This window comes from Haliotis asinina, chromosome 2 (assembly GCF_037392515.1).
Source record: "Haliotis asinina isolate JCU_RB_2024 chromosome 2, JCU_Hal_asi_v2, whole genome shotgun sequence".
NCBI classification, from domain to species: domain Eukaryota; kingdom Metazoa; phylum Mollusca; class Gastropoda; order Lepetellida; family Haliotidae; genus Haliotis; species Haliotis asinina.
This window is the reverse complement of record NC_090281.1, coordinates 86942806-86967830: the sequence shown is the minus strand read 5'-3', so window position 1 is coordinate 86967830 and position 25025 is coordinate 86942806. Positions and strand designations below refer to the sequence as shown.

At 38.5% G+C, this 25025-nt stretch overlaps 2 protein-coding genes across 2 annotated transcripts; one reads left to right on the top strand and one right to left on the bottom strand.

Annotated features, from left to right (window-relative positions):
• The first annotated feature begins 28 nt into the window (after positions 1–28).
• LOC137272954 (replication factor C subunit 3-like) lies at positions 29–14054 on the top strand. Its single transcript, XM_067805379.1, has 8 exons — positions 29–217; positions 530–735; positions 8185–8282; positions 9265–9446; positions 11515–11651; positions 12173–12271; positions 12597–12666; positions 13435–14054. Exons 1-8 carry the CDS (start codon positions 131–133, stop codon positions 13621–13623), a joined length of 1068 nt encoding a protein of 355 aa, XP_067661480.1. The 5' UTR covers positions 29–130; the 3' UTR covers positions 13624–14054.
• A 134-nt stretch (positions 14055–14188) lies between these two features.
• Positions 14189–24337, bottom strand: LOC137274523 (uncharacterized protein NMB1327-like). The gene is made up of 10 exons (XM_067807758.1): positions 24186–24337; positions 22455–22587; positions 21664–21793; positions 21270–21470; positions 20590–20823; positions 20124–20279; positions 19547–19639; positions 18275–18434; positions 17846–17968; positions 14189–17255 (listed from the first exon to the last, which is right to left on the bottom strand). Exons 1-10 carry the CDS (start codon positions 24214–24216, stop codon positions 16876–16878), a joined length of 1641 nt encoding a protein of 546 aa, XP_067663859.1. The 5' UTR covers positions 24217–24337; the 3' UTR covers positions 14189–16875.
• Positions 24338–25025: the final 688 nt, after the last annotated feature.

Genomic DNA, 25025 nt, shown 5'->3' with positions numbered 1-25025 from the left:
GTTTATGCGATGTAAGGAGCCACTAAGGGGCAATCCCAGGGATTCCTTCATGACGTCAGATGTTCAGAGGTATTCCCGCGAATATCAACCCGCCATATTTTGTACGTCTTAAGTTGTTTACATCAGGAGAATGAGTTTGTGGGTGGATAAGCATCGACCATCGTCGCTTAGCAAGTTAGACTTCCACAAGGATCAAGCGGCTCACCTAAAGAAATTGGTAAGATGGAAAGGTCATGCGGAAAACTTGGACGTGTCCACAGCCAAATTCATGCTGTTACAGTGTTAGATTCAGACGTCTTCATTAGATTTTCGTCATGTTATTCCTGATGCTTGTCATTTGATTCTGGTTTTTCCTGCAGACAATATCCATCGTTAAATGTCGTTTTATAGCATTTATTTTCATATCTGTTCTAGTTTACTGAATGTATATTTAGGGCGAGATATGCATGCCAGTTTGTAATTTTGGCTTTTGATTGGGGTAGGGGTTACGGGCGGAACTCTTACCGACAAACCATGCTGACATTTTCAGGTTCGGAGTGGAGACTTCCCGCACCTGTTGGTGTACGGGCCGTCCGGTGCAGGGAAGAAGACCCGCATCATGTGTATGCTACGGGAGCTTTACGGTGCTGGCGTTGAGAAGCTACGTATCGAGCACAACACCTTCACAACTCCATCCAACAAGAAGATAGAGATATCCACCATCTCCAGTAACTACCATATTGAAGTCAATGCCAGGTGGGTTGCCTCCCCTGTATATTTGCCTGAGTTGAAAATCGTTCAGCTCATTATGTGTATATTCTCAACAACATTCCCTTGATGTTAAGTAAAGCCAGAAATGCTCAGAAATGCTTTTTGGCAATTATTTGATAATGGTTGATATGTCAGATTCAAAACTCTTACGTAAGACTAAATAAAATAAGTGAAATATTTCTTTGGCATTGGAGTGTCACATTTGTTTGTGCGCGTAACAATTTTTTGTAGACATTGCAGCATCCTGGTTGAGTCCATTTGTCCACTATAAAAATGAAAGTAAGAATGAGTGTGACTGAATCTGTGACTCATTCTGTGATTAACACATGCTAAACTGTCCGAGATATGTTTCTGACAGAAAAAAAATTAAAAATATATTCCCCCTTCGTCATTTTGTTATTTTTTTGTCAAAACTTGTTTTAAAAGTCCTACTGCCCTCATCACTTTTGCAAAAATGCGCCCACGTAACATTCATTTTTTTTATGCAGCCTAATTATTCGTACCACCTAGACCAAATATGGCATATGAGTAATCACGATGTACTATCCCATAATCATAATGATTGCTCGTGAAATATTGAAAAACAAACTATGGTAGAAACAAACTATACTGTGATTCACCTGGCAGGCAGACAGGGTAACAGCGTTCATGTAGCACATGGCCAGTGCATGTCAGCGACTGTCTCAAGTCAAAATGTCAAGTGCCAGTATCACTGTTGGTCGAGGACACTAGTGGAATTACAACAGATGCAACTCCATTGATGTTAATGCTGTCTTGCAGACAGTATTCACTCTTGATTAGGAGAGCACAATCTTCAGCCTTTTACCTCACTTCTGGGGTAATTCTCGCAAAAGTGGCACACACAAGCTTTTAAAAACCTGAAAGTTTTATTGTAGTATTATTGCGGGCAAGAAAATTCTTACAATTACCCCTGATTAGCTTGATGGGATGGGATTGAGCTCACATTGCTGTACTGGTGCATGCAGAACTATGTGGCCTTGTTTTGCAGTGAGTTCATCAATGATCACGTTGATGCACTGGATTGGCTTTTTGTGCTGACAGAATTTTTCTAATTGCCTTTAAAGGACCACTAAACTCAATTTTTTGGTACTCTTTTTATCACTGCATATGAAAGACGTTTGGTTAGTCATAAATGGAACACCATTTTTGTTTTGAAAGAAACTTGTGGTTAATTAATACCAAGCGCTTAAAAGTTTCTAAAAAGCCGTCTGCTTCTCTCTCGCTCGCAAACGAAACCGCAGACAGGTTACGTAACTCTGTCGCCAGAGCCCTACAGTGACGTCATAGAAGGAACGATTTCCCGTTAAATGTATAGAAAATGTGTAGAAAGCTTGTCATTTTGCTGCTTTCTCGACGTCACCAAAGACATGCTGAATTGTTGTGTTGCCGTCAATTGTTCCTTGGGGTTGGTTGATGGTGTCACTATGCACAGATATCCACCAGACTCTGTAGTTTGTGCTTAAATTGGTTGTTAGTGTGTGCAAAGTGAGCTTTGTGGAAGCCTGTGGTATATACTAAATTGGATGGTTCGCCCCCAACCACGCTTCCAGGACAGAAAATGGAGTTCAAGTCTCATCGGGTTTATAAAATCAAGACCGCTTACTACACATTGCTGACCAAAAGGATTTTGCATGGATATATCGCTTTTTTCCTCGGAAACGAGGTTGTGGTCGAAGTGACAATATTATCGTAAGTAATATTATATTGACGCCTAATATTGACCGCTTCCAAGAGTGAAATTGTTATGTTATAAGCAATGTCATGTAAAATCCTAATGTCCATCATATTTTACTACCAGTAGAAAGTAATTTTGATTTTGTAAGTCAGTGAAAACAAACTTAAACAGCATTCATCCTCAGACAGGGCGCCGCCATTTTTGAAAATCGTGAAGTCATGGGCTGAAGTCCGTTAGAATTATTGAGATTATGATTTGTTAGAAAATCAAAACTACTTTTTACTGGTAGTTAAATATGCATTTGAATCACGGCCAAAAGGATTTTGCACGACACAACTTTTAACTTACGGACTTCTTCCAAGGAAGCAAGGTGGGGGTCGAAGTGACATTTATATTGCAAGAAATGTTATATTGACCTTCACCTCACTTCCAAGAGTGAAATTGTTATGTTATAAGCAATGTCATGCAAAATCCTATTGTGCATCAATAAAATACATATTTTACTACCAGCAGAAAGTATTTGTCCCTTTGTAAGTGGGTGAAAACAAACTTAAATAGCATTCATCCCAAGATAGGGCGCCGCCATTTTTGAAAATCGTGAAGTCAAATCCATTTGAATTAATGAGATTATGTATGGTTTGTTCTCATCAAGTTAGAAAATCAAAACTACATAAATAATTATGTATTTGAATCTTTACCGAAAGGAGTTTACATGACACAACCTGTAACATAACCTAAGCGAGGTCAGTGTCGAAGTGAAAATACTGCGCGATAAATTTTTTCACTTGCTAAATTTACTTGGTTTGTAACGTTCACTCACCAGTATGTAGACACTTGTCAATATACGTCTTTATACTTGGTCTCATCATCCTAATTACATTATAATCATACTTGCATGCATTTTGAAACTTAATAAAGAGAAGCGATTTGCGAATGTATAACAGGAATGTAATATGTAGACATTTCATAGTTTTCCTATAGGAATCATAATTCGCATGCACGCCCTAGTGTATGTCGTCTGCATCATTACAACTTCATGACGAAAACAATGATTCTGTTGAAAGCTATGATAACTTATTTAAAACAAAAATGCAAATATTAAAATTAAAGTTATAGGAGCAATGTCAGGCTATTACCTTCTCCGAGGAATGTATCCATCAATATCCACTAAAACAAGTGATATATAATTCATCTTCTGTTTTCCCACGTGATGTGTCTTTTAACAGTCTAATATACGAAAACGTGATGTATCGTTTCATTGGTTACCCATGACAGCACGCCTGGCAACTAATTGCATAATGTGCGTCATTCTTTTTAGTTAATTAGTTAGCCAATAATGAGCAATCAATCAATGTATTGGCGGTTAATCCTTTGAAAGAAGGGTGTTGTTTTACATAGACACAGACACGACAGAGTGTATTCAGTATAGATTAGTAAATGTACATACATAAACACTACCTTTTGACAAATCCCCCATTTAAATCCCCATAAAACTAATTAATCAATCAGCATGTTATCGGTTAATCCTTTGATCGATCCAGACGAAAGAAATGCCAAATGGGGGCCTTTGTCGGGTAATCTAAGTGGCATTACCACTAATTATACCTGTTATAAATTCATTAACTGAGCATCAAGTGAATAATGACAAATAACATGTAGGTTTATACCCCCTAACACGGATTACAACCTAGCGACACCAAGTGATTTTGACAGAATCGTCTATGAAAACAAGGGTTGTAACTCGAAAACTAGGCAAAGCAGGAGACAAAACTAAATGATAGCAGATTGTGAGAACATATAGCTTTCATTTTTCACAACAGCTTTCGCGATTTCAGGTTTGTACAAACCTGTAAACAAAATAGTTTAACCCCTGAAATGTAGATGGATACTGCACAGACCCTCATTTCTATACCCACTATTACGTCACGGAGACGCGCCGCTCTGATTGGTTGAAATTTCGTTTGCGGTTGAGAATTGTGCACTGTTGACAAAAAGGTTGATTTAAGGTAATTAAAGATCGAAATGAGCAGTTTTAATGACGGGGTATCTTTTATAACGATGTCAGCAACCGATTTTGCATTTGTACCCTATTAGAGTAGATGTGACCTTTAGGGCACGTTACAGGAAGTGAGAAAATTGTGCAATTGAGCCTTGAGATTGCTCTTGGTTGGTGTGATGGCACCAGGGCCATGCATGTTATGGTAACTGGCGTTATTCAATGATAGCACTTGGTTCATCCAGCTCTGGAAAAAAACTGATGTTTGAACCAATCAAAAAATACCTGCCCATTCATTTCACTATGGTAATCACCACAAGATTTCTTGGTCTCAAAAACAAAGTCACAACCCCAATCAGTCCCTTGCAGGTATCAGTGTGCAAGATGATCAGTCATCTCCTACTGCCTAATGGGAACACTGGCTCCTTCGAACATTCTGAAGGAAGCCACATCCGATTGGTATGGACAGAATTTAGAACTTTCCTCTAAACATAATTCTGTTGTCCCCCCTTTTGGTGTACTTGACCCCCATTTCCACCAGAGGTACAATAAGTGTTGTTTTCAAGGCTTGTATTGTATCTGTGATCTCATCTTGTATTTTTGCACACATCAGTAAGATTTTGTGTTCATACTGTTTAAAAGCTGCACAGTGTATGACTCCTTTATCAAAGCTGCCCAGTGTGTGTTTCTTAAAGGGTTTTGATTTTGGCATGATTTTTCATTATAGTTTCATTCCACACTGTAATTCAACATTTAGCATTAACCATCATTGAAAACGTTCTTGTCTCGCGGCTCTTACAGTATAGTTTATCAATGCCATCAACATGAATACCTAAATCCTGCCAATATATTCCGATTGCTTATGAATGTCAACGACAAAGCTCCATATTCGAAAATCAAGAATGTATCCTTCGATCAGAAGTTTATTGTGGAAGATACTTCGATCCCCAGAAAAAACAGGTCAACTAAAGGAGCCAAGTATGTGTGTTGTATGTCTTGTCATGCAGACAGTAATCTTGCAAATTCAAGAGGTGTCAGTTTATATTCTTTCTGAGATTGTACACTCTTACATACAAAAAGACACTTCTTAGCCGCCATGAATGCACTTTGAAGGCAAGTCGGGTAGGCAGGTGTCGGGTTCAAAAATCCCATCGCCTGACGCCTTGGACAAGTCCGTTTTCATTTCGGGCAATCAAATAATGGTTTATGATATCACTTGTCCGAGGACTACTAGATTATTTCCATGTATGGTTTCAAACTGCAAATAATCTTGGATTTAATTTCATATCTGTGCATAATGAAGCTATTGAAATTCACAATAATAATAAAGTAGAGCTAGTAGAGAGTGAAATTATCACTCTTCGATAAACAGTCCAGTAAACGTGGCAGGCGGCATTTCAACATATTTTTGAACCCCTACATGTGTGCTTTTTAACATAATTATTTGGAATATGACTACTACACGAGTTCCATCGTTTTCACATATTGATGTTAAAAATACAAAGGTTTTTACTGTCATTTATGTGATTTAGTTAGTTGAGGCTGTATGAATATGCTGTAAGAATAATTGTAGTCTGTATTTCAGAACTACAGTTTGTGCTTAGAGTGTACGAAATGTTTTAAAACATCAAATAACATTTGAGATTGAACAATCAGAGCACAGCTTACCAAATCATGAAAGTGGCCATTCGCACATACTTTTTTAACTTTAACCCACGCAAAGGTTTGTACCCTAGCAATTCCGAATGCTATTTTCCCTAAGATTGCTTCCGTGCGATGCACATCGAGCATACCACAACAGTGAAGAAACAGTCACTGAAAATAGCGTTTTTGGCAATATTCAAGGATGTCAGCATGCAGAAATATTAGCTAATGGTAACCTTGTTAACAGAAACCAAAAAAGCGCATATACTGCACGTCAAACATCTGTGTTAAATAGCAGATTTTCGTTTATTGAGAGATGATGTCAGTGACTGGTGTATTTTTAAAGTCCCACCAGATCCTTAACTGTAACCGTTGTCCGTAGGTGAAATCTGTTTTGCAGTCTTGCATTTGATTGGACGTTGATAGGTGGCTCAAAGGTTACCTGATGCAACCTCCTACTTGGTTTTGTTAGACCCAGTGTAGGAGTGTAACGAATAACACTGGGGTTAAGTTTACTTAGACTGTTACTCTGTATCCCTCAAATTTACACAACTGCAAATATGATATGTCAGAATAACTCACTTTGGCCTAACTTGGCACTCAGTGTGATGCATGAGAATATTCAGAAAAGCATGTTTACTCGTAAAATCGGGAAAAAGAAAAAATACGAATAGCTTCTGAAAACAGACTATAGATGTCAACAACGTTGCTCAGCCAGGTATGACAATGAAAAGTCAACTCACCTGGCATGAAATGCGTGTGCTGCTGACTGGCTCAAGGGGTCATCCCAAAGATATTTGTGCCTTTTCATTTGTGTTGAATATGTCTCATCTATATTGATTAACATCTTACATGTCTTTCTTTCATGAAGTTTATGTTAAGTTATGTAAAAGAATGTGATACCTAATACAGATAGAAAAACATATTAAATGTCTCACATAGTTATAATATATAGGTGGCATGACTACCCAGAGATTGACAGGACTGGATATTATTTGTAAATTGTTATGATTGATAAGCCATGTATTTCCCCAGTTTAATTCCCCTATGGGGATTATCATTTCTTAGCTGATATCTATCCTCCAGCCTGACCCCAGCCATCGTCTGCTTCACTTGTGCTCGCTTTGCTTTGAGAGGACCCGTCCTACATGTTTCTTTATGGTGAAAGTGAGATGCCATGGTAACTACATTCTTATAGTTGCAGCATAAAATTATTGTTATCTTTTATAATGAAGCTATCATTTATAATAAAGCTGCATCTAACTTCAAAATGGGCATACAAAATGTGTCTTTATAATACAATATCATCGCACACTAATTTGCATAAGGCCATGGTCCGTTCCCAATAAGAAACTTATACATTGCTCATTTCTGCACTAATCTCTCAATAAAGTCATTTTTTCAGGTTTCCTATCTCCCTATCACTGGAACTGTAGTTAGGCCGAACCTATTTTAACAGATGTTTCACATATCAACTACATAAAAAACTATGTGAAAAAAACAGTTTCTTTGTATTGCTGACAGTACTATAGATTTTCGAACCTGTCTAAGTGTTAAGATAGTTGTAAGTGCCATACATTAACATTAAATTATGATTGTCTTAGTGCTAAGAGGGCTTTGAAAATGTTGGCCCAAATTGATTACTTTAGGCAAACTTCCATTAGTTTCCATCATTATTCAGAGATGTACTATGCCTTATTCATTCTTTTTATGATTATTGCATCAGATTATAGTTAGTGAACAGTGGAAATGTCAGTCAGTGTGCATTAATGAAGAACTTGCTGGAATATTGCCAAAAGCGGCATAAAACCATATACACTCACTCACTGAAGAACATGATTTTGTTAGTGTTTACTTATAATCGTGATTCAATCAACCATACATGTTTATGTCCATCGTTTGAGGATGTTTTGGTCTGATTAAACCCTACTTTGCTGACCACTTATCACAGACATGACGGGAAATTCATTCCCTGTTACATCAATTAAGAAGCAGAAATGGACAGTCAGACAAGATAAATATTCATAACAATAAGGCTGTAAAATTTTGAAATGTAGATTAATCTGTTGATTGTCATAGTGATAACATGTTTGTACAGTGATGTCGGCAACAACGACAGGATTGTCATTCAGGAAATGATAAAGAATGTGGCGCAAGTAAACCAGCTGGACACAGCCTCACAGAAGGACTTCAAAGGTAGGTGCATAAAATCATATCACTAAATGTATCTCAAACTTGTGTATCACATCTTCAATATCCATTTTGTTCAAAGTTAGAGAAATGGTTTTGATTGGCAGCTATACATGGTAACTATCAGAAGCATTGGTATTACTATTTCTGGTCCCTTTGTTCTTCAGTAACCCATGCATGTCGTAAGTAGGAACTGACATGATCAGGTAGTCAGGCTTGCTGACTTGGTTGACGCTTTTCATTGTAAACCAGTTGTGTAGATTGATGCTCATGCAGTTGATCACTGGATTATCTGGTCAAGGTTTGATTGTTTAGATACTGTCGCCATGAGGTTTGAATACTGCTGAGTGTGACATAGTTGTTTGTAAAAGTTTTATTGACTAAAAGTAAACTCACTCATCCTTTGAAAATTATAAAAATAAAAAAATATTATATACATCTTCTTTGAACTTTAATCTTTGTTTGTGTTTCATAATAAATTCACCTAGTGATTAATGTCCTTTGTTTTTCTGATTCAAGGCTTCACAACTACGCTTCTTCAAGATTAGTTAACTTGTGTTAGATATAATAATCATAATAGACTTCAGTATAAATGCGTTTTGTAAGAAAACAAAATGGTTTGAAAATTACTTTCTACATGTCTGGGTTTTTTGGGGTGGGGAGAGTTCAACTCCCATATACTTACATAATCTTGCAACATGTAACAAAGCGTTCAACATCTTCCTTCTTCCTTCTTCCAAAATCTTCAACATGTTTATTCAAATCAGCTTGGTCACTTGAATTTCAGACCCCTTTATTAGCTAGAACAGCTAGAAACGGGACTGCTAATGAAAGGAAGTAGGAAGTTGTGGTTCCAATTTCGGAAGTTAACCGTTGCATTTTTTGGAGCAAGCTGTGAGTTGAGCAAGTTGAATCCATTCAAACAAACACCTTGCCCAGTGATTTAGTGTATTAGTGTCTATGTGTAACATTGTACTTTCTACAACAGTGGTAATCCTCACAGAAGTAGATCGCCTGACAAAGGATGCTCAGCATGCATTGCGTCGTACGATGGAGAAGTACATGGCAACGTGTCGTCTCGTCCTGTGTTGTAACTCCACCAGCAAGGTGATCCCGGCTATCAGGAGTCGGTGTCTGGGCATCCGAGTCCCAGCACCCACTGTGGAGGAGGTATGTCTTCACATTACAGGGGTGGTGGGCCCGTGAAGGTCCTGGAGTAGAATAGGCCTTCAGCAACCCAATGCTTGCCATAAAACTATGCTTTTCGTAAGAGGTGATTAATGGGATTGGCTGGAAAGGCTTGCTGACTTGGTTGACACGTGTCATCGGTTCCCAATTTTGCAGATCGATGCTCATGTTGTTGATCACTGGATTGTCTGGTCCAGACTCAATTATTTACAGACCTCCGCCATTTAGCTGGAATATCGCTGAGTGCGTTGTAAAACTAAACTCACTCACTCGCTCACTCACTCATTCGTTACAGGGGTGGTGTGGTAATAACAATAGTGACTCCATTTGTAACCAGTGTTCGAAATAACCGCCGGGCCTTAGGCCCAGCGCTGGTTGTTATTGTATCAGGTCAGCATTTTCAAATATTTGCTGGCACTTATGGCACTTATATTTTTACAACCAGAATCTTCGCATATTTTTTTTAATTAACGTTCATGAACCATCCATGATTCATCAATGGCAACACCAGTCATTACTAAAATACAAATTTCTCCCTGTGCCAGAATCTTCGCTAATTGATTTTGTAGAAGCCGTGTGAAAATGTGTGCTGTATGTAATAGGTTTAAGCTCGTAGTCATAGCACTAGTGATTTGACTAGTTCACTAGTCAAAGTATTTCTTAGAGAGCATGAAGACTTGGTGCTGAACTCTGCTGAAAGAGCTTTCCAGAGGTTTGTAGCTTGGGTGGAAAATGGCCTGTAGACAAATCATTTAAGTCGCCACTTAAGGATGGTACAGGGAAACTGAGTAACAGATCTTAGTGTTCTGGTTGGGTGGTATTGCTAAGTCAGCTCACAGAGATGGTAGTAGCCAAGTGGTTAAAGGGTTCACTCATCACATAGAGGACTTCAATTCCCCACATGGGTACAATGTACAAGCCCCATTTCTGGTAAACCCCACTGTTCGGTTGCTAGAATATTGCAGAGGAAAACAAACTTCTTTCTATCACGTAACGGTACATTACCTGTGAAGCCGTCTTGCATCTCATGAGATGTATATACTCCGAGGGGAGTTGAGAATGAAGCATTTTAGTGCAAGGAATATCAAGCCCTGCTGTACGGGTTTAAAACCTGTTGACACTTGCACAAAGTACAAACCTATCATGATTTAGTCAATTTGTAGCATTTGTCATTCTATTTAGGAGGTATCATACCGTGGTTTGTGCACATACTGTGTGCAACTTGATGTGAAAGTGGGAGCATGTATTTGTGTTACAGAGTTATTTCCCTGTATCGTGCTTCTTATCATACCTCATGATATTTTGGCCACACAAGAATTTTTCCTGAGGTATGATATAGGATATTTATATAGCGCACATATCCACGCACTAGTGCATGCTCAAGGCGCCTGTATTTTTCCCGCGATCTTTGGATGTCAATCTCAACAGCACATCGTATTTCAATCTCAACTCCCTGGGGTGTATACAACTCTTGCTGCCACTAGTGTGGCTCTCTCATCCTAACGAGGTACCCAATTGACAGCTGGGTGGACTGGGACACATAGTCACGGCACTTTGTCCAAGTTTACTGCACGTTGCTGTACCCACAACTAGGTGTATGCACGTGTTCATGTGGCCACCATCTGGTCATATACCAACGGATTCGTGGGTTCTTTTAAGTGCACAGGGTTGTGTACTGTACACTAGGGGTTGTGACAACACTGAAAGAGTCTTCACACAAAGTCGACTCCAAGGTTTTTACACCCGGTCACAGGTGGGCTCGATCCTGAAACCTCAACCTCGCTGGATCACTAGCCTGGCGCCTTAGCCAGCGCGCCCACCATGCCCCTATCAGAGGTAGACCTTCTCAAGAGTTATCGTCCATTATCAAATTTAGTTCGGGCATACTGTTTTCATGGGAGATGATTTTGATACCCCCGGTAACATATTTTGTTTAATTTTTAATATTAGTCTACTTTGATGAACTATTTTAAGAGAACTTTTATTGACCTTTTGATATATGTATCTGACCTCCTTAACCCACATAGTTTCCCTCTTCCTGTATGTCCAGATATGCCAGATCCTACAGAATGTGTGTAAGAAAGAGTGCATCAATCTCCCTGCAGCTCTCGCCAGCAAGATCGCAGAGAAGAGCCACCGTAACCTCCGTCGAGCCCTCCTCATGTGTGAGGCCTGCAAAGTCCAACAGTACGTGCCAACGCTCCCTCAAACAATATTGTCAGAGGTCACAGATTGTTAGGATATGAGAAAACAAAGGAAGAATACATTTTCAGACATTTATGAAAGTTTTGACAAGTTTTGCTTCTTGTCTAACATCACATTCAGCGGTTTCCCGCTACATTATGGCCATCTGTAAATAATTGAGTCTTGACCAAAGTATCCTGTGACTGACATCATGAGCATCAATCGGCTCCATTTGGCTTATATCATTAGAATGTTATCTGTTCAACAATTGAATGTTTGACACATGTTGTGTATGTGTAGGGCAAAACTGAAACCATTTATGTTTTTATATTGGAACATATGAAGTTCTTGAGATCTACTAATTTTCTGAAAGATGCTGACATAATCATAAGATATGTAAAACAAAATTAGACAAGCTGTACTTATGTGTTTGATCATGCCATTATTCACTTGTAAGGGCTATTAACAGGAAGGACTATTTCAACATGAACACTCATACAATCTCGTTCACTTGTTCACTGCAGACTGCCACTGAGCCCTGACCAGGAAGTGACCGACCCGGACTGGGAGTTGTACCTGAAGGAGACTGCCAATATGATTGTTCAGCAACAGTCCCCTAAACGGTCAGTCAGCATCTTGTCAACATATCAATTCATGTCATGATAACTCCATGTCTACAACTAATATTGTTAATGGGATTGGTTTTCAGCAGTTCTTGCCTTAAAACTGAGGTCAAACATTTCCCTCAGCTGAAGATTATCAAATCTCTGATTTTAACCCTGGTCTGTCTTTAAGGCTGAAGAAGGAAGCGTTTGGTCATAGGACATTGATGTCTGTTTTAGTACCTTTGTCAGTTGTCTTTTGTAAACTGCACCTTGAATGGAAAAGAGTGCTGTGCCTCAAGGCAAGGTTTTTTTTGTAACTATGAAATATTTGTGTGTAACCTAGGTTACTTGAGGTGCGGTCCAGACTGTACGAGCTCTTAACTCACTGCATCCCACCAGACATCATCATGAAGGTAAGACTTACTGAACACTCCACCATGAGGTGAACATTATACACATCCTGATTATATCAAGTGAACCTATAACAAAAATGTATTCTTTGAAACGCTTTGACTGTGTTGACATAACTGTCAAGTTAAATGTCAGTGTTTTCATTATCAGGTATATGTAGTCAGTACAAAGTGTACCGAATGTCCGGTAATTTCAAGGGCTGTCTGTCATCATGTCCATCAAAATTTAAGATCAATTTTCTAATTACCTCTGTCAATTGTATTTCTCCTCGAAAAAGGTTACATTGTCACAATGACATAAACACATCATCAAGGTGTTGTCTAATAAGAAAGCGGTTTGGGGAAAACCCAGGTTAAAAATAGTGGCACTGATGCATTATGATAATGTCTACATTTCTGATTGATTGTTATGGTGCAGATTCTTGTGCACAATGAAAAGCATGATCTCTTAAACAGTAAACTTTACAAATGACTCGTATTTAAAATGTTAGCTGGTCACATTGTCCTGCTGTTAAAAAAAGTCAGTGGAAACATTGAGTGTGTAAGAAAGTTGACTACCTGGCTGGGATACATTTCATTCTGCATATTTGCCTTTGTTAAATAACACCAAAATTTCTAGTGGAAGCTCCTTTAAAAAATAGATGCATTATCAAGGAATGCAAAAATGAGTTTTAACAAACGCAGTACACAGTAACATATAACACATACATGTTGTCTTTACGAGGGATGATCAATTGTGGTACACTGGCATCTTGACACTGTGTTTTCTAGGGTCTGCTACAAGAGCTGTTGTCCAACTGTGATGGTCAGTTGAAGACAGAGGTGGTTCAACATGCAGCATATTACGAACATCGACTTCAACTAGGACAAAAGGCCATTTACCACCTGGAGGCCTTTGTTGCCAAGTTCATGGCCATTTATAAACGGTTCCTGGAGGAGGGGATAGCAGACATATTCTGAGGATAGAAATACTGAATTAGAAGGAATAATGGGATTGTGGACTTGAGCACAGACTGAGTACATACCACATTGTTATGTTGTCCCGAGTTCAGGTATTGCATTGTGCAAAGAGGTGGGACATATGATAGGGCAACTGTACTAATATGCCAATGTTCAATAAAAGATTTTGGGTGAAATATCACCTTTCTATGATATATTGAACAAAAGGATATGGGACATGTGATGGGGGATTGTACTGATATGCCAACGTTCAATAAAAGGATTTTGGTGAAATTTTTCTGGTCTGTGATCACATTAAAGCAAGGAGATACGTATCTTGCCACTCAGTGTAAGGGTTCCAATGATATGGACTCTGAAATTTTCTCATGAATGAACTGAATTCTCTGCTGGTATATTGAAAGTTTTGACAGTAAAGACTTTGTTCAACAAAATACTTTTTGTGGTACATCAATCATCATAGATATGTGTCCAGAAACATCCAGAGGTGGACTTCACATTCTGTACCCAGGTCTTTGGGGAAAGTTTTTACTTCTAGGCTGCCCCACAGGTGATAACAAAGACCTGATTACATTCTTCACATTTTATTATCAACATCTATATATACAAAACTCAACAAAGATGATGCACAGAAGATGGGTTAGTGAAAAGCATGATAATGGACGTATGATAGGTGACATCTTATGTCCCTACGTAAGCACTTTCTTGGTAAGAGAACAAAAAAAGTATGAAAATGCCTAATGCACATGCTTGGGACACAGACATTTGTACAGTCAAATAAGGATGTCAAACTACAACGGTAAAACTTGTCCAGTGTGTCTTAACTGAGAAAATAACAAAGTGTTAGAAACGTGCTGCAACATCTGTTGTGCCAACTTCTCTTTACATAAATATGGAATGTTACCTACTTCAAAAGACTATGTTTATTCTGAACATGGCCAACTTACCTCCCTTTGTAGGGGAGACAACTGGTCAGGTCCTGTTTCACAGACATTTCTGCTGGTTCATGGACCCCATTCCACAAAGTGATCTTAGCGCTAAGTATATTTTCTTAACTCCAACACAAAACATGGCTTACAATAGTCATGACATTGTGGAAGAAGGCCTGGATTTGTTGAGAGAAGCAACTAAGGCACTGGACCCATTCGATGAAGTGATCTTAGTGAGAAGACTGTCATTAGTCCATGCTAAAGTATGGGGCTTAAACACTCATAGCCAAATGGCTTTGTGGAACTTGGCTTTGGTCTTTTTTCAGGTCAATTATGGTTTTAGGACTGGATCACATGTTTGAAATATATAAAACTTTGTCCCTAAATTAAGTTCACTTTTGTATTTGCTTGTTTACAAAATAGAAATATCATTTAATTTAAGACTAACGTAAAATTACACCTGGAGCCAGTTTACTTATTTTAAAAAAATGCAAAACAATGTGAAACAAGCAAAAAAATATATACATGTGAGCCTCAAAGAAGAATATGCTCCAAAGTGGGCACTGCATGGCTCAGGGTAGCTCAATAACTCCCCAGCCCTGCCTTCACCGGTTGTAAAGCCCCCAACAGCACCTTATCCTAAAGGACCTATATCTGTTGCGACAAAAGACATAGAACTCCCTCCACAGAACAAACTGGGTCAAATGATAGCTACAAACACTAGCATTAACAGAAATGAAGTTTCTTACCCATAAAAGTGATAATTATTTGGATGAATCTCAAGCGCTGGTTACCCGACATGGTAGAGTCTAGCAAACATTTGAGGTAATCCACTAATAACACTCGCCTCATATCTTCAAGCAAAACAATAACCGTACCCATGGAAACCATGGACTATAAAATTATGCCATTTATGTCAACGGGTATTACAATGAACAAACTATTATCAAGTGTACGTTTACACTGGAGTCTACTCAAAGAATGCCTTTCGAAACTACTGTCACAAGCTGTAATTAACAAAAACATTATTTTTCACGACTGTTAATATCAAAAGTTTTGGAAGACATCAGTTCCTTGAGGAATTTCAGTCGTTCATGACAAGAAATGTAAACATTAATGACCATAGAAATATATTGAACACATTTGTTTTGATTTGTATTTTTGAAACACAAGAAGTGTACATTACTACATATGGTATCATGCTTACAAATGCACATTTTCTCTTTACAAGGGATAGAGACAGTTTAAAGGACAACAAAATCAGGACAATTTTTGTGCGCTGTTCCATAATGTCGGAAGTATGACATTATCAAACTCTTGTTTTCATAAATGGATACAAAAAGTTCTTAAGTAAATAGTTTCATCCATGCCAACAACCCCAACTGAATTGTTTGAACATAAAAAAAAAGATAAATTGTAAGATTGACATGAACAAAACTGATCTGATTAAGCTGATAAGGCTAAAAAATAAAGTCTTCATTCACCTGCAATCGTCTGAATATGAAAAGAATCACTTTCGGTGTAAATATTCATCCTGATAAAGTCTCGTTTCACATATTGTCCTTGGTCAAGAGAGAAGTCAAAATTTATTTTTTAGCCTCAGGTGTGATGTTATGATGTTACAAAATGAAAACCGGAACTGTAGATTCTTGTGTGTATTCCACACCTTTTCCCCCTAAACACAGTGTGGAGACAAAGATCTGTTGTACACATTAACAATCTTCAGCCAAGATGTCATTTATGGCAAAACGAGTATTACTTTGGCTTCACGTTGCACAGTGGATGTCTGTGTATTGTGGCAACAGTAGCCAAGAATGAGGGGTCTTTATTACACACAAGAATATATCGTAATCTAATGTCTAGTTTCACTCGTCACACACATTTATGAAAAACTTACATATATCCTTCTTTGACTATTCATACATAAAATCTCAATACAAATATCTACTCACAGACAGAAATGTAAGACACAGCTCAGGACATAATTCTACAATATATTTCAGACAAACTTCATATTCTCAAAAATATATTTGAATGTTTCATTTCCAGTCTGGCAAAACAACCGTGCTTCAAACAGCTCAAATGCAAATGAAATGTACTTCTCAAGACAGATTTATATCATTCAATTTGTTCAAGTTTTGAAGCATCTTCAGTCAAGACTGTTACAGTGAACAGTGACACTGCATATAGTGAAACCTCAATAATCCAGACAATACACTGTCAGTGTAATCATTGGGACTGACAAATAAGGAGAAATATATTCAGATGTTCCTAAAGCACCTGGTCTGGAAAGACAAGATTCCAGGCTAACAAGATTACACAGTTATCAGGAACATCCCAATGTCCTCAGGTTAGGCATTGTAGCATTCCGGTGCAGGCCTATGGAAGAACTGTTCGGCGTGAGACCTGGGGGGCTGCCATATCCACTGTCGTCATCGTATCCACTGTCGTTGTCCTTTAGCTCCTCAGGCCGGAGGTAGAACAGCACCTGCTCTGACTTAGATCTTCCTTCAGGGGAAGTAACTATGATACGCTGGGGAGGAAACACTGGATCTGACGCAGGTCTTGTCGCACTAATACACAGCTGACCGATATTCTGTCGAACATATTCTATCACTGATGGTGATGACTTCGATGGACTTACAAGAATCTTTGGTGGTTGCAAGGAGTTATTTGTATCTCTTGATTCCAATTCGTCATTTTCAGCTGTGAAAAAAATTAAACAGTACATTTTCATTTAATGTTTAGACATTCAAGACCTTACAATTGATTCTGTTATATCCATTCTCAAAATAATTGCACTTCTACCATTGGCATCAAACAATTCCATGACAAGGCAAAAATCAAACTGTCACATTATTTAAGATAATCATAAATTAAGCTAATATTGCAGTTGAAATAAATAAAGTTAATTTGGAGGTTGTGAATTTGTTCCTGACAGACAGAAAAGAATCAAGAATCTTTCTCTCTTCAAAAGGTTCCGTTCTAATTCACTCATATTCAGACTAAATTTAGAGGTACTTTTCAGTATTGTCCTGCTGTTTGTAAACACAAGGTCACTGTTGCAAATGCTAAAACATTAGTGAATATTATCACAGTAACACACAGTGGCTGATCATAAATTTCAAATAATTTGTATTTGGTAATTAACATCTGCCAAAGACCCAGTTCTACATCATGATCCCCGAGTAATCACAGACAAATTCTTGCATTGCTTCACATAACTCTAATGTGCAAAATCTGTTCATTCTGCAGCACCTATAAAATCTCAGGCAGCAAACCAGGAATTGACCTACCTTTCCATTCCCACACGGCAGCTTGTGCTTGCCACTCCTGTAGTTTGAACTTAGCGCTCTCGTTGCCCTGGCCAGCTGCTTTCTTGTAAAGATGTAGGGCAGAAATGCGATCCTGAGGAATCCCTACAACCATGTATCAGACAATTCAAATCTACTCAAACATTCATAGCTGACAATGCATATGTACTCGTACTCTGTCCAAAAACAAAAACTGTTTTTTAATGTATAATGTAGTAATATCATCATAACTGATTTGGACACCTAAGAATATACCAGAAAAAAATATCAGAACAAAATTCTAAAATTTCAAATACAGCAACGAAACGAATATATAATATTTCCACCAACATTTAATACTACTTTGTAACTTATAATCATCACTACCTATGAAGTTATCAACTTATTACTACAGTACACAACAGTACCCACCCCCAAGGCCATGTTCATGGAACACCGCCAGGTTGTACATAGCTCCATCATGGCCGCTCTGGGCCGACAGAGTGTACAGCTGAGCCGCCTTGCACTCGTTCACCTCCACTCCCCAACCCTGCTCATAACAGATTGCCAGGAAATATTGGGCTTCAGGATCCTGGGAACAGAATGGTTTGCATCATCATTCAAATTCATCACGCAGATGAGTTGAACAAGGATTCAAACTTAAGATCACCGGTTTCTGGTTAACCCATCAGACCCAACAAGATCATTGTACCTACAGAAAAACATACATCACACAGGCATCTTGAAACTTCTATTTTAATACCAAAGTTATCATGGTAGATGAATTATATGGGTGAGTGATTTGGGTTTTACATCATTTTTAGCAACATTCCAGCAATATCACAGCTGGGAGCTCTAAAAATAAGCTTCACACATTGTATCCATGTGGGTCATTGAGCCCGAGTCTTTGGCGTGATGGGAATCGAACCTTTGTCGTGATGAGAGATTGCTTTAACAACTAGGGCACATATGAATCAGAGCCAGTTATCATTTGTTCTTAAATGGGGGTCGTCTGAATCGTGCTACAAATGAGATCAACTGAGATACAGAGCCCAAATCAATACATATCAATAGAATTTTAGTAGTTCATCATATTTTAAAATCAAAGTAGGTCAGTATTGGAATAAGCATGTTCCCTCTGATATATCAATCAATCAATCTTTATTTCAGTACTTAAAAGGCCATAGGCCTGTCGTACATTTAGAGTTTACATGAGTAGACAAAAGTCATTCATAAATCATATTTTAAAATCAAAGTAGGTCGATGTTGGAATAAGCATGTTTCCCTCTGATATATCATAAACATATAACCTAATTTTCAGATCATATCCAGTCTCATTTGATGGGAAAAAAGACTTGCAAAAGTAAAAGTGCAATGAAAATGTTATGAATGGAACCCTGAAACAATTGATGACACCAGGTGTTTGCAAATTGGTAAGCATCTCCTGTTGTTTCAGAACATCTTTTCCCTTATACCATGTAATTCTTTCAAAGGATCAGTGTATCTTTAATCAAACCATCAGTCCATGTCTTTTTCTCTATAAATATCAGCACAGGTTCGATTTCCCACATGGGTACAATGTGTCAAGCCCATTTCTGGTGTCTAGGGACGTGACATCGCTGGAATATTGCTATAAGCAGCGTAAAACCATATTCACTTGCTCATGAAATATTTGTAACTCAAAAACATCTTGACAGCACTCACATGTTGTTCTGCAGCTTGGGTGAAGAATTTCACTGCTTTCTTCATATCTTGTTGTTCCTCCTCTGTGTAGTACACACCCATGTATGTCTGGGCCTGCAGAGAAGACGAATTAATTTATGGAAATTCCAGAGAAAAGTGAAACACTTGCTGCAGGTTACTGACTAGATATCAAGCTGAAAGTTGGGGTCTTGTTGCTGATGGAAACAAGCTTGGTAAGTAATAACTCCTTCCAGCTAATCTAATGACCATAAGAGCTGACTTTCATGATCTGGAATTCCAACCAGGGTTGTATGCATAAGGTGACAGCATCGTCTACCTATGTGTGTCCTGTAACACGTGTTATATTTGGGACTACACTTTCGAAGTGAAGTACAGATTCTTGTACTTTTGTTGGGTTGAGTCCTATTCAGGAATCAAACCCACGTGCACTGCACACTGCCAGAGTCTGGCACCCAATTGCCAGCACACAAAGTCAGCAGCTTAACCAACTCAGCCCAAGTTTCCTCTACATAAATGGCAGTCCTGACTGACCACTATCTCTTATCTCTGTAAATCTCAACAGGTCACTGTCTCTTACCTCCGTCAGTCCTGACTGGGCTGCCTGTTCCAGCAGCAGCATTGCTGTGGGCGTGTCCTTCTTCACCCCTCCCTCCCCTTTCAGATGCAGCAGCGCCAGGTTATACAGGGCCTTGGCATGGCCGCCTTCTCCAGCCATCTTGTAGTACTCAGCCGCCTGGAAATGCAATCTAGCTACATTCACGGTCCAGAACAGTATTCATCATTCAGTTGGTTACCAGGAGAGAAAATGGTTAATCATCTGTTAATGTTAAGCAATGTACCAAACACTGAGAGCTTGAGTGATGAAAAGCTCAAGTGGGGTAACTCTTTTCATGCCTACCTACCCTTCCACTCTTATTTGTGTTGTTTCTTGTTAAATACTGACCTCGTCTATCACCCAGATCCATTTACAGCAGACAACAAACATCAAGATATTCCATCACTGACACACAGAAAGGAAATGATAACGTGCCTGCTTTTCTTACCTTTTTCAGATCAACCTCTACACCCTTGCCCATTTCAAAGCAGATTCCAAGATTGAACTGAGCACTGGGATGACCCAGACGGCTTGACTCCTCCAAGTGTTTCACTGCCTCCGACATGTCTCCTTCCTTGGCAAGCCTCAGCCCCAGTACACTGTTCCCCAGGGCAGTGTACTTCTTACAAATGTCCTCAAAGTCCTTCAACACATCAGTCAGTGCCCTGTCCTCCTTCACAGGCTACAACAAACAAGGACACTAACTAAGTTTATATATTCCTTTTTAAAGAAGTTGAGGTAAAACTAGAAGATATAAACAGATATGATAAAAAGTTCACATCACAATTTATATTTCACACAAACATGTTCATATGTGTTGTTTGGACAAATATTATGCAGATATTATTTCAGATATCAATAACGATCTTTGGCTTGATGTCACTTCAAAAACTATGTTCACACATTCATTTTACTGTTAGTTGGACAGATATTATTCAAGTATTAGTTTATATACCAATAATGATATTTTATTCAGATGTCAATATCGAAGAACTCTCATGGAGGGAAATAGTTTGAATACTAAAAACTAGTTTGTGTTGGAAGAGATAAAACAAGGTCAAAACTTGCTCTGAAAAAAATGAAAGCATGGTGACATTCGGTCACCTACAATATATTATTACCACTCACCTGTTCTGTAGTGTCTCGCTGCCTGGCTCTAGTCTGCTTTACTGACTGTGCAGTTGTAGTCTTCCCGGGGAGAGCAAACGCCACCTGAAACAGTAGACTTGGCCTCCGTGGTGGGAGGTCTTTACTGGACGGGGGGCTACGAATACACCCATCACTCCATCGTGGACGGGATAACTGAATGCCAAGCACGACAGCTGCACCCTGCACAAAAGAACATTTTCTCTGATCTTCTGGTAACAAACCTTTCATAAACACAAGGTGAAAAACTTTTTCCACTTGTTAAAATCTGTATTTAACACAGAGGAACAGACTTCACTGTTTAAAACAAAACTCTGTCCTAAGTTATTTTTATCGATAAATGTTCAAACAACTGTCAAACTATGCATGTACTGACCCATGTGACAGCCTCAAGTGCAGTGTGTCGCCCGCAGAAAGGAAACCAGTCCCGGTGGATATTTTTCCACCAGTCATCATCGCGTTCTGCTCCCTGACCTTCACCTTTGTCTCCTTTACTTTCAGGTGGGCTGAAACGAAAGACATTCACTTCAAATTCTGAAAGAAATTACATTCCTCTACTTGCTAGATCAATGTTGCAAAACCTAAATATTTTAATAAAGATGCATAACTGACATACAGATTTAAAACTGAAACACATGATAATCCTCATGAAGGAGCAAGCATACACTCTGACATGTGTTTATTCACAATAAAATAGTTGACATTCATAAATCTTACTTTTCTTTTTGTCAAATGATGTGCGGTATTAAAAACATATCAGCTATAAAGAATCTGGCACAATTTGTTTCATCAAACCTCACAAACAGTAGCATATTACTGATAGTTTATGTAACAGTGTTTCATTAAACATGTCAAAAAATGTTTTTAACAAAAATTTAGATAAGAGTAGAAACATGCTTAAGGACTGGCTGAAAAATCAAAGTTCATGTTTGGTTGAAAATTCCAATGATTGATAAGATTACTATTTAATGATACTGGTACTGATTAATGGTAACAGAATCTTCATTCACAAGAGCACTTTCATTCAGCATTATTCATGAAATAAGCAACGAACAAAATTCCTAATTTTGCAAGAGCATAACTTTTCCCCAATATACCTGTATAGGAGGATTGGTTTCTAGTGTAAGACAAACCCCTACAGATGATGTAAATTATCTGGGATGTTACCTGCTGACACATCGCCGGCTGCGCTCAAACCAGGAGCAGCTGTCTACACGATCAACTTCATGTTCCACAAACTGCTCTTCCTCCTTACATATACCTGTTGCTGCCCGTGGACCATGGACATGCTGTCGGATTGCTGAAATATTGAAATAATATTAAATTTGTACGCAAATATGTAACTTGATAATTTTTATCACACATGTTTGAATAGAATTCAAATATAGTTCAGATAAACTTTTCAACATTTGTCAATCCCAAAGTGGAATTACTAATTTTCTGTCTTGATGTTGTAACGGACACATTAAAGGATTTTTTAGTACACAAGTTTGACAAAATTCTCAATTCCAGAATGTGCATATCCACCTGTCATTGACCAAAGCTCTAACAAGTTTAGACACAGCTCAGGAGCAACACTCCTTGAAGCACAAGTTGTCTCAACAAGCGAGTGTGAATTGTTACATCACCACTATTATTAGAACCAACAATAATCTTTCTTCCTGGATAGAACACAGGGGCATAAATGAAAGCATACTCAAATTCTATGAACCTAGCCTATTTGTGCGCCTGGAACAAGTCAGTGACTGGTTGTATGGTTACACAGATATGAGCATATTTGGATGTCTTTAACATACATCTTTAACATTACATAGACAGATTCAGCCTATTCAGTGATCAAAATCCTCCTGAATACTAAAGAGTTAGGGGTCATTATGGTCACAGATTGAAATGTTTTATGGACAAATATCAAAAACGTATCAACTCTTTAACTTAGGACTAGCATTAATAAGTCATCTGGGTTCTTTGAAATTTTCTGAATTTAGCAAAGTAATAAGACTTTCCATACTTCTTTCTTTAACTGTTTGATTACAGCAATTATAACTGTTGCTTTTGTATGCCACAGTAATAATGCTCTTATGATGTGTGACAATGGCTATCCAAACTACACTGAAATGATCATTAGTCACCTCTACATGCATACATGTAAGCACATGGTTCTCCATGAAACATTGCTACCAGATTCATTGGTGCCATAACTGCCTTACTTAGTCAAAATGAGTGCCTCATGAAAATTTGGTCTACTTCTTAACTATTTTGTAAACTGTCATGTTTAAGAGCAGCAAAACTCCAGCCCTGACAGACTTGAAATATGGACTGCATTGAAATACTGACTGCTGTGACTTTTATTCCGTCTATAAGGGTATATTGGCATCTGGTGACCATGGGGTGAACTATAGGATTGCAATCAGTTTGACAGAATGTTAAGTATTGCTGCCCTTAAGATGTACAACATATATGTTGCTCATACAAAATATCTTCTTGTAAAGTAAGAACATTAAAATACATGAGGATGTAAACATGTGTTATCAACAGCGGCCAAGAAAATGGGAAATCCCAAAATGAAGTAGTGTTACTATTTATAGAACTGCGCTGTCATGTTGCGTCATTTACTATCCGACTTTCATTCAAACTGGGACATGACCTTCACACTTCAGTCAGTGTCCGATCAATCAATTCAATAACTTTCCGTTGGAAAATCAAACCTCGATGATTACAGGAACTACCCGAAAGTGCCAGGAAAGAGACACGAGAATCCTAATGGCTATACGGACTGTGCCTAATGAGTCCACGGGCCAAAACAAACATCATCCCTTATCGGGGGGAATCCTTGTTTTTCCACATGAAAGCATTCATAATTCGCTTAAGACAGACAAAATCTGAAAGTGTCATGCTTACCTCTGGGAATGCCGTGGAATAATCTCCACATTCTGCGTACATTGAACGGTGAAGGTACAAAATGAACGCGCCCTCGCCAGTTTTAACCTGGCCCTGTAAGCAAGCACGGCAGGTTGGCTGCCATCTTTCTTGCTATACCATGTGACCGTCTCGGGTGCTGTCGGTCATTTCCGCGAGAGCGCGGCTTAACTTAAAGCGAAAAGTAAGGGGAAGGCTACTGGTAATGGGAGCAAATGGTCGGTATTGAGATAAGGGCAGTATAACATATATATGTTCTCATATAGTGACACTATTCTGCAATGAATGATATGAAGACTAAGGTTGCCCGTGTAGTTACATGCCTTCCCATTAAATTTACCCGTGAATATAGCAGATTGATCTTCAATAACCCATGCTGGTCGTAAGAGGCGGCTAACAGTATCGGGTGGTTAGATCCGCAGACTTGGTTGACGTATGTCATCGGTTCTCTGATGCGCAGATCGATGCTCATGCTGTTCATCGCTATATTTTAGACCCGATTATTTGCAGACCGCCACTGCCTGGAATATTGCTGAGTGTGGCGTAAAACTCAATTTACTCACTCATCCATTGAATTGATACTAGTTGCAATAAGATACCGTTAAGACACCGAAAAAACCCAACTCTGTCAGTCTGTTTAATAACAACTGAAATGATGGTGCTTGAATTTCAGATATTTTTATATACAGAACCTTAATGACAAACGGAGACCCTAGAATGCCATCCATACCGTCAGTATTTTGAAACCTGAAAGGAAAAATTAATCTACAAAAGTTCACTTACAATTTTTTTTTCAGGATTTAATTCAGCTCATGAAAGTTG

What these genes read in the sequence shown, in the direction of transcription:
- LOC137272954 (XM_067805379.1), top strand. Translation starts at nt 131, where the DNA reads ATGAGTTTGTGGGTGGATAAGCATCGACCATCGTCGCTTAGCAAGTTA. An exon ending in CGGCTCACCTAAAGAAATTG is followed by an intron (nt 218 to 529) that starts GTAAGATGGAAA and finishes TGACATTTTCAG; the next exon opens with GTTCGGAGTGGAGACTTCCC. An exon ending in CAGCAACAGTCCCCTAAACG is followed by an intron (nt 12,272 to 12,596) that starts GTCAGTCAGCAT and finishes TGTGTAACCTAG; the next exon opens with GTTACTTGAGGTGCGGTCCA.
- LOC137274523 (XM_067807758.1), bottom strand. Translation starts at nt 24,216, where the DNA reads ATGTGGAGATTATTCCACGGCATTCCCAGAG. An exon ending in AGCGAGACACTACAGAACAG is followed by an intron (nt 20,824 to 21,269) that starts GTGAGTGGTAAT and finishes TGTTTGTTGTAG; the next exon opens with CCTGTGAAGGAGGACAGGGC. An exon ending in TGCCGTGTGGGAATGGAAAG is followed by an intron (nt 17,256 to 17,845) that starts GTAGGTCAATTC and finishes TTTTTTTCACAG; the next exon opens with CTGAAAATGACGAATTGGAA.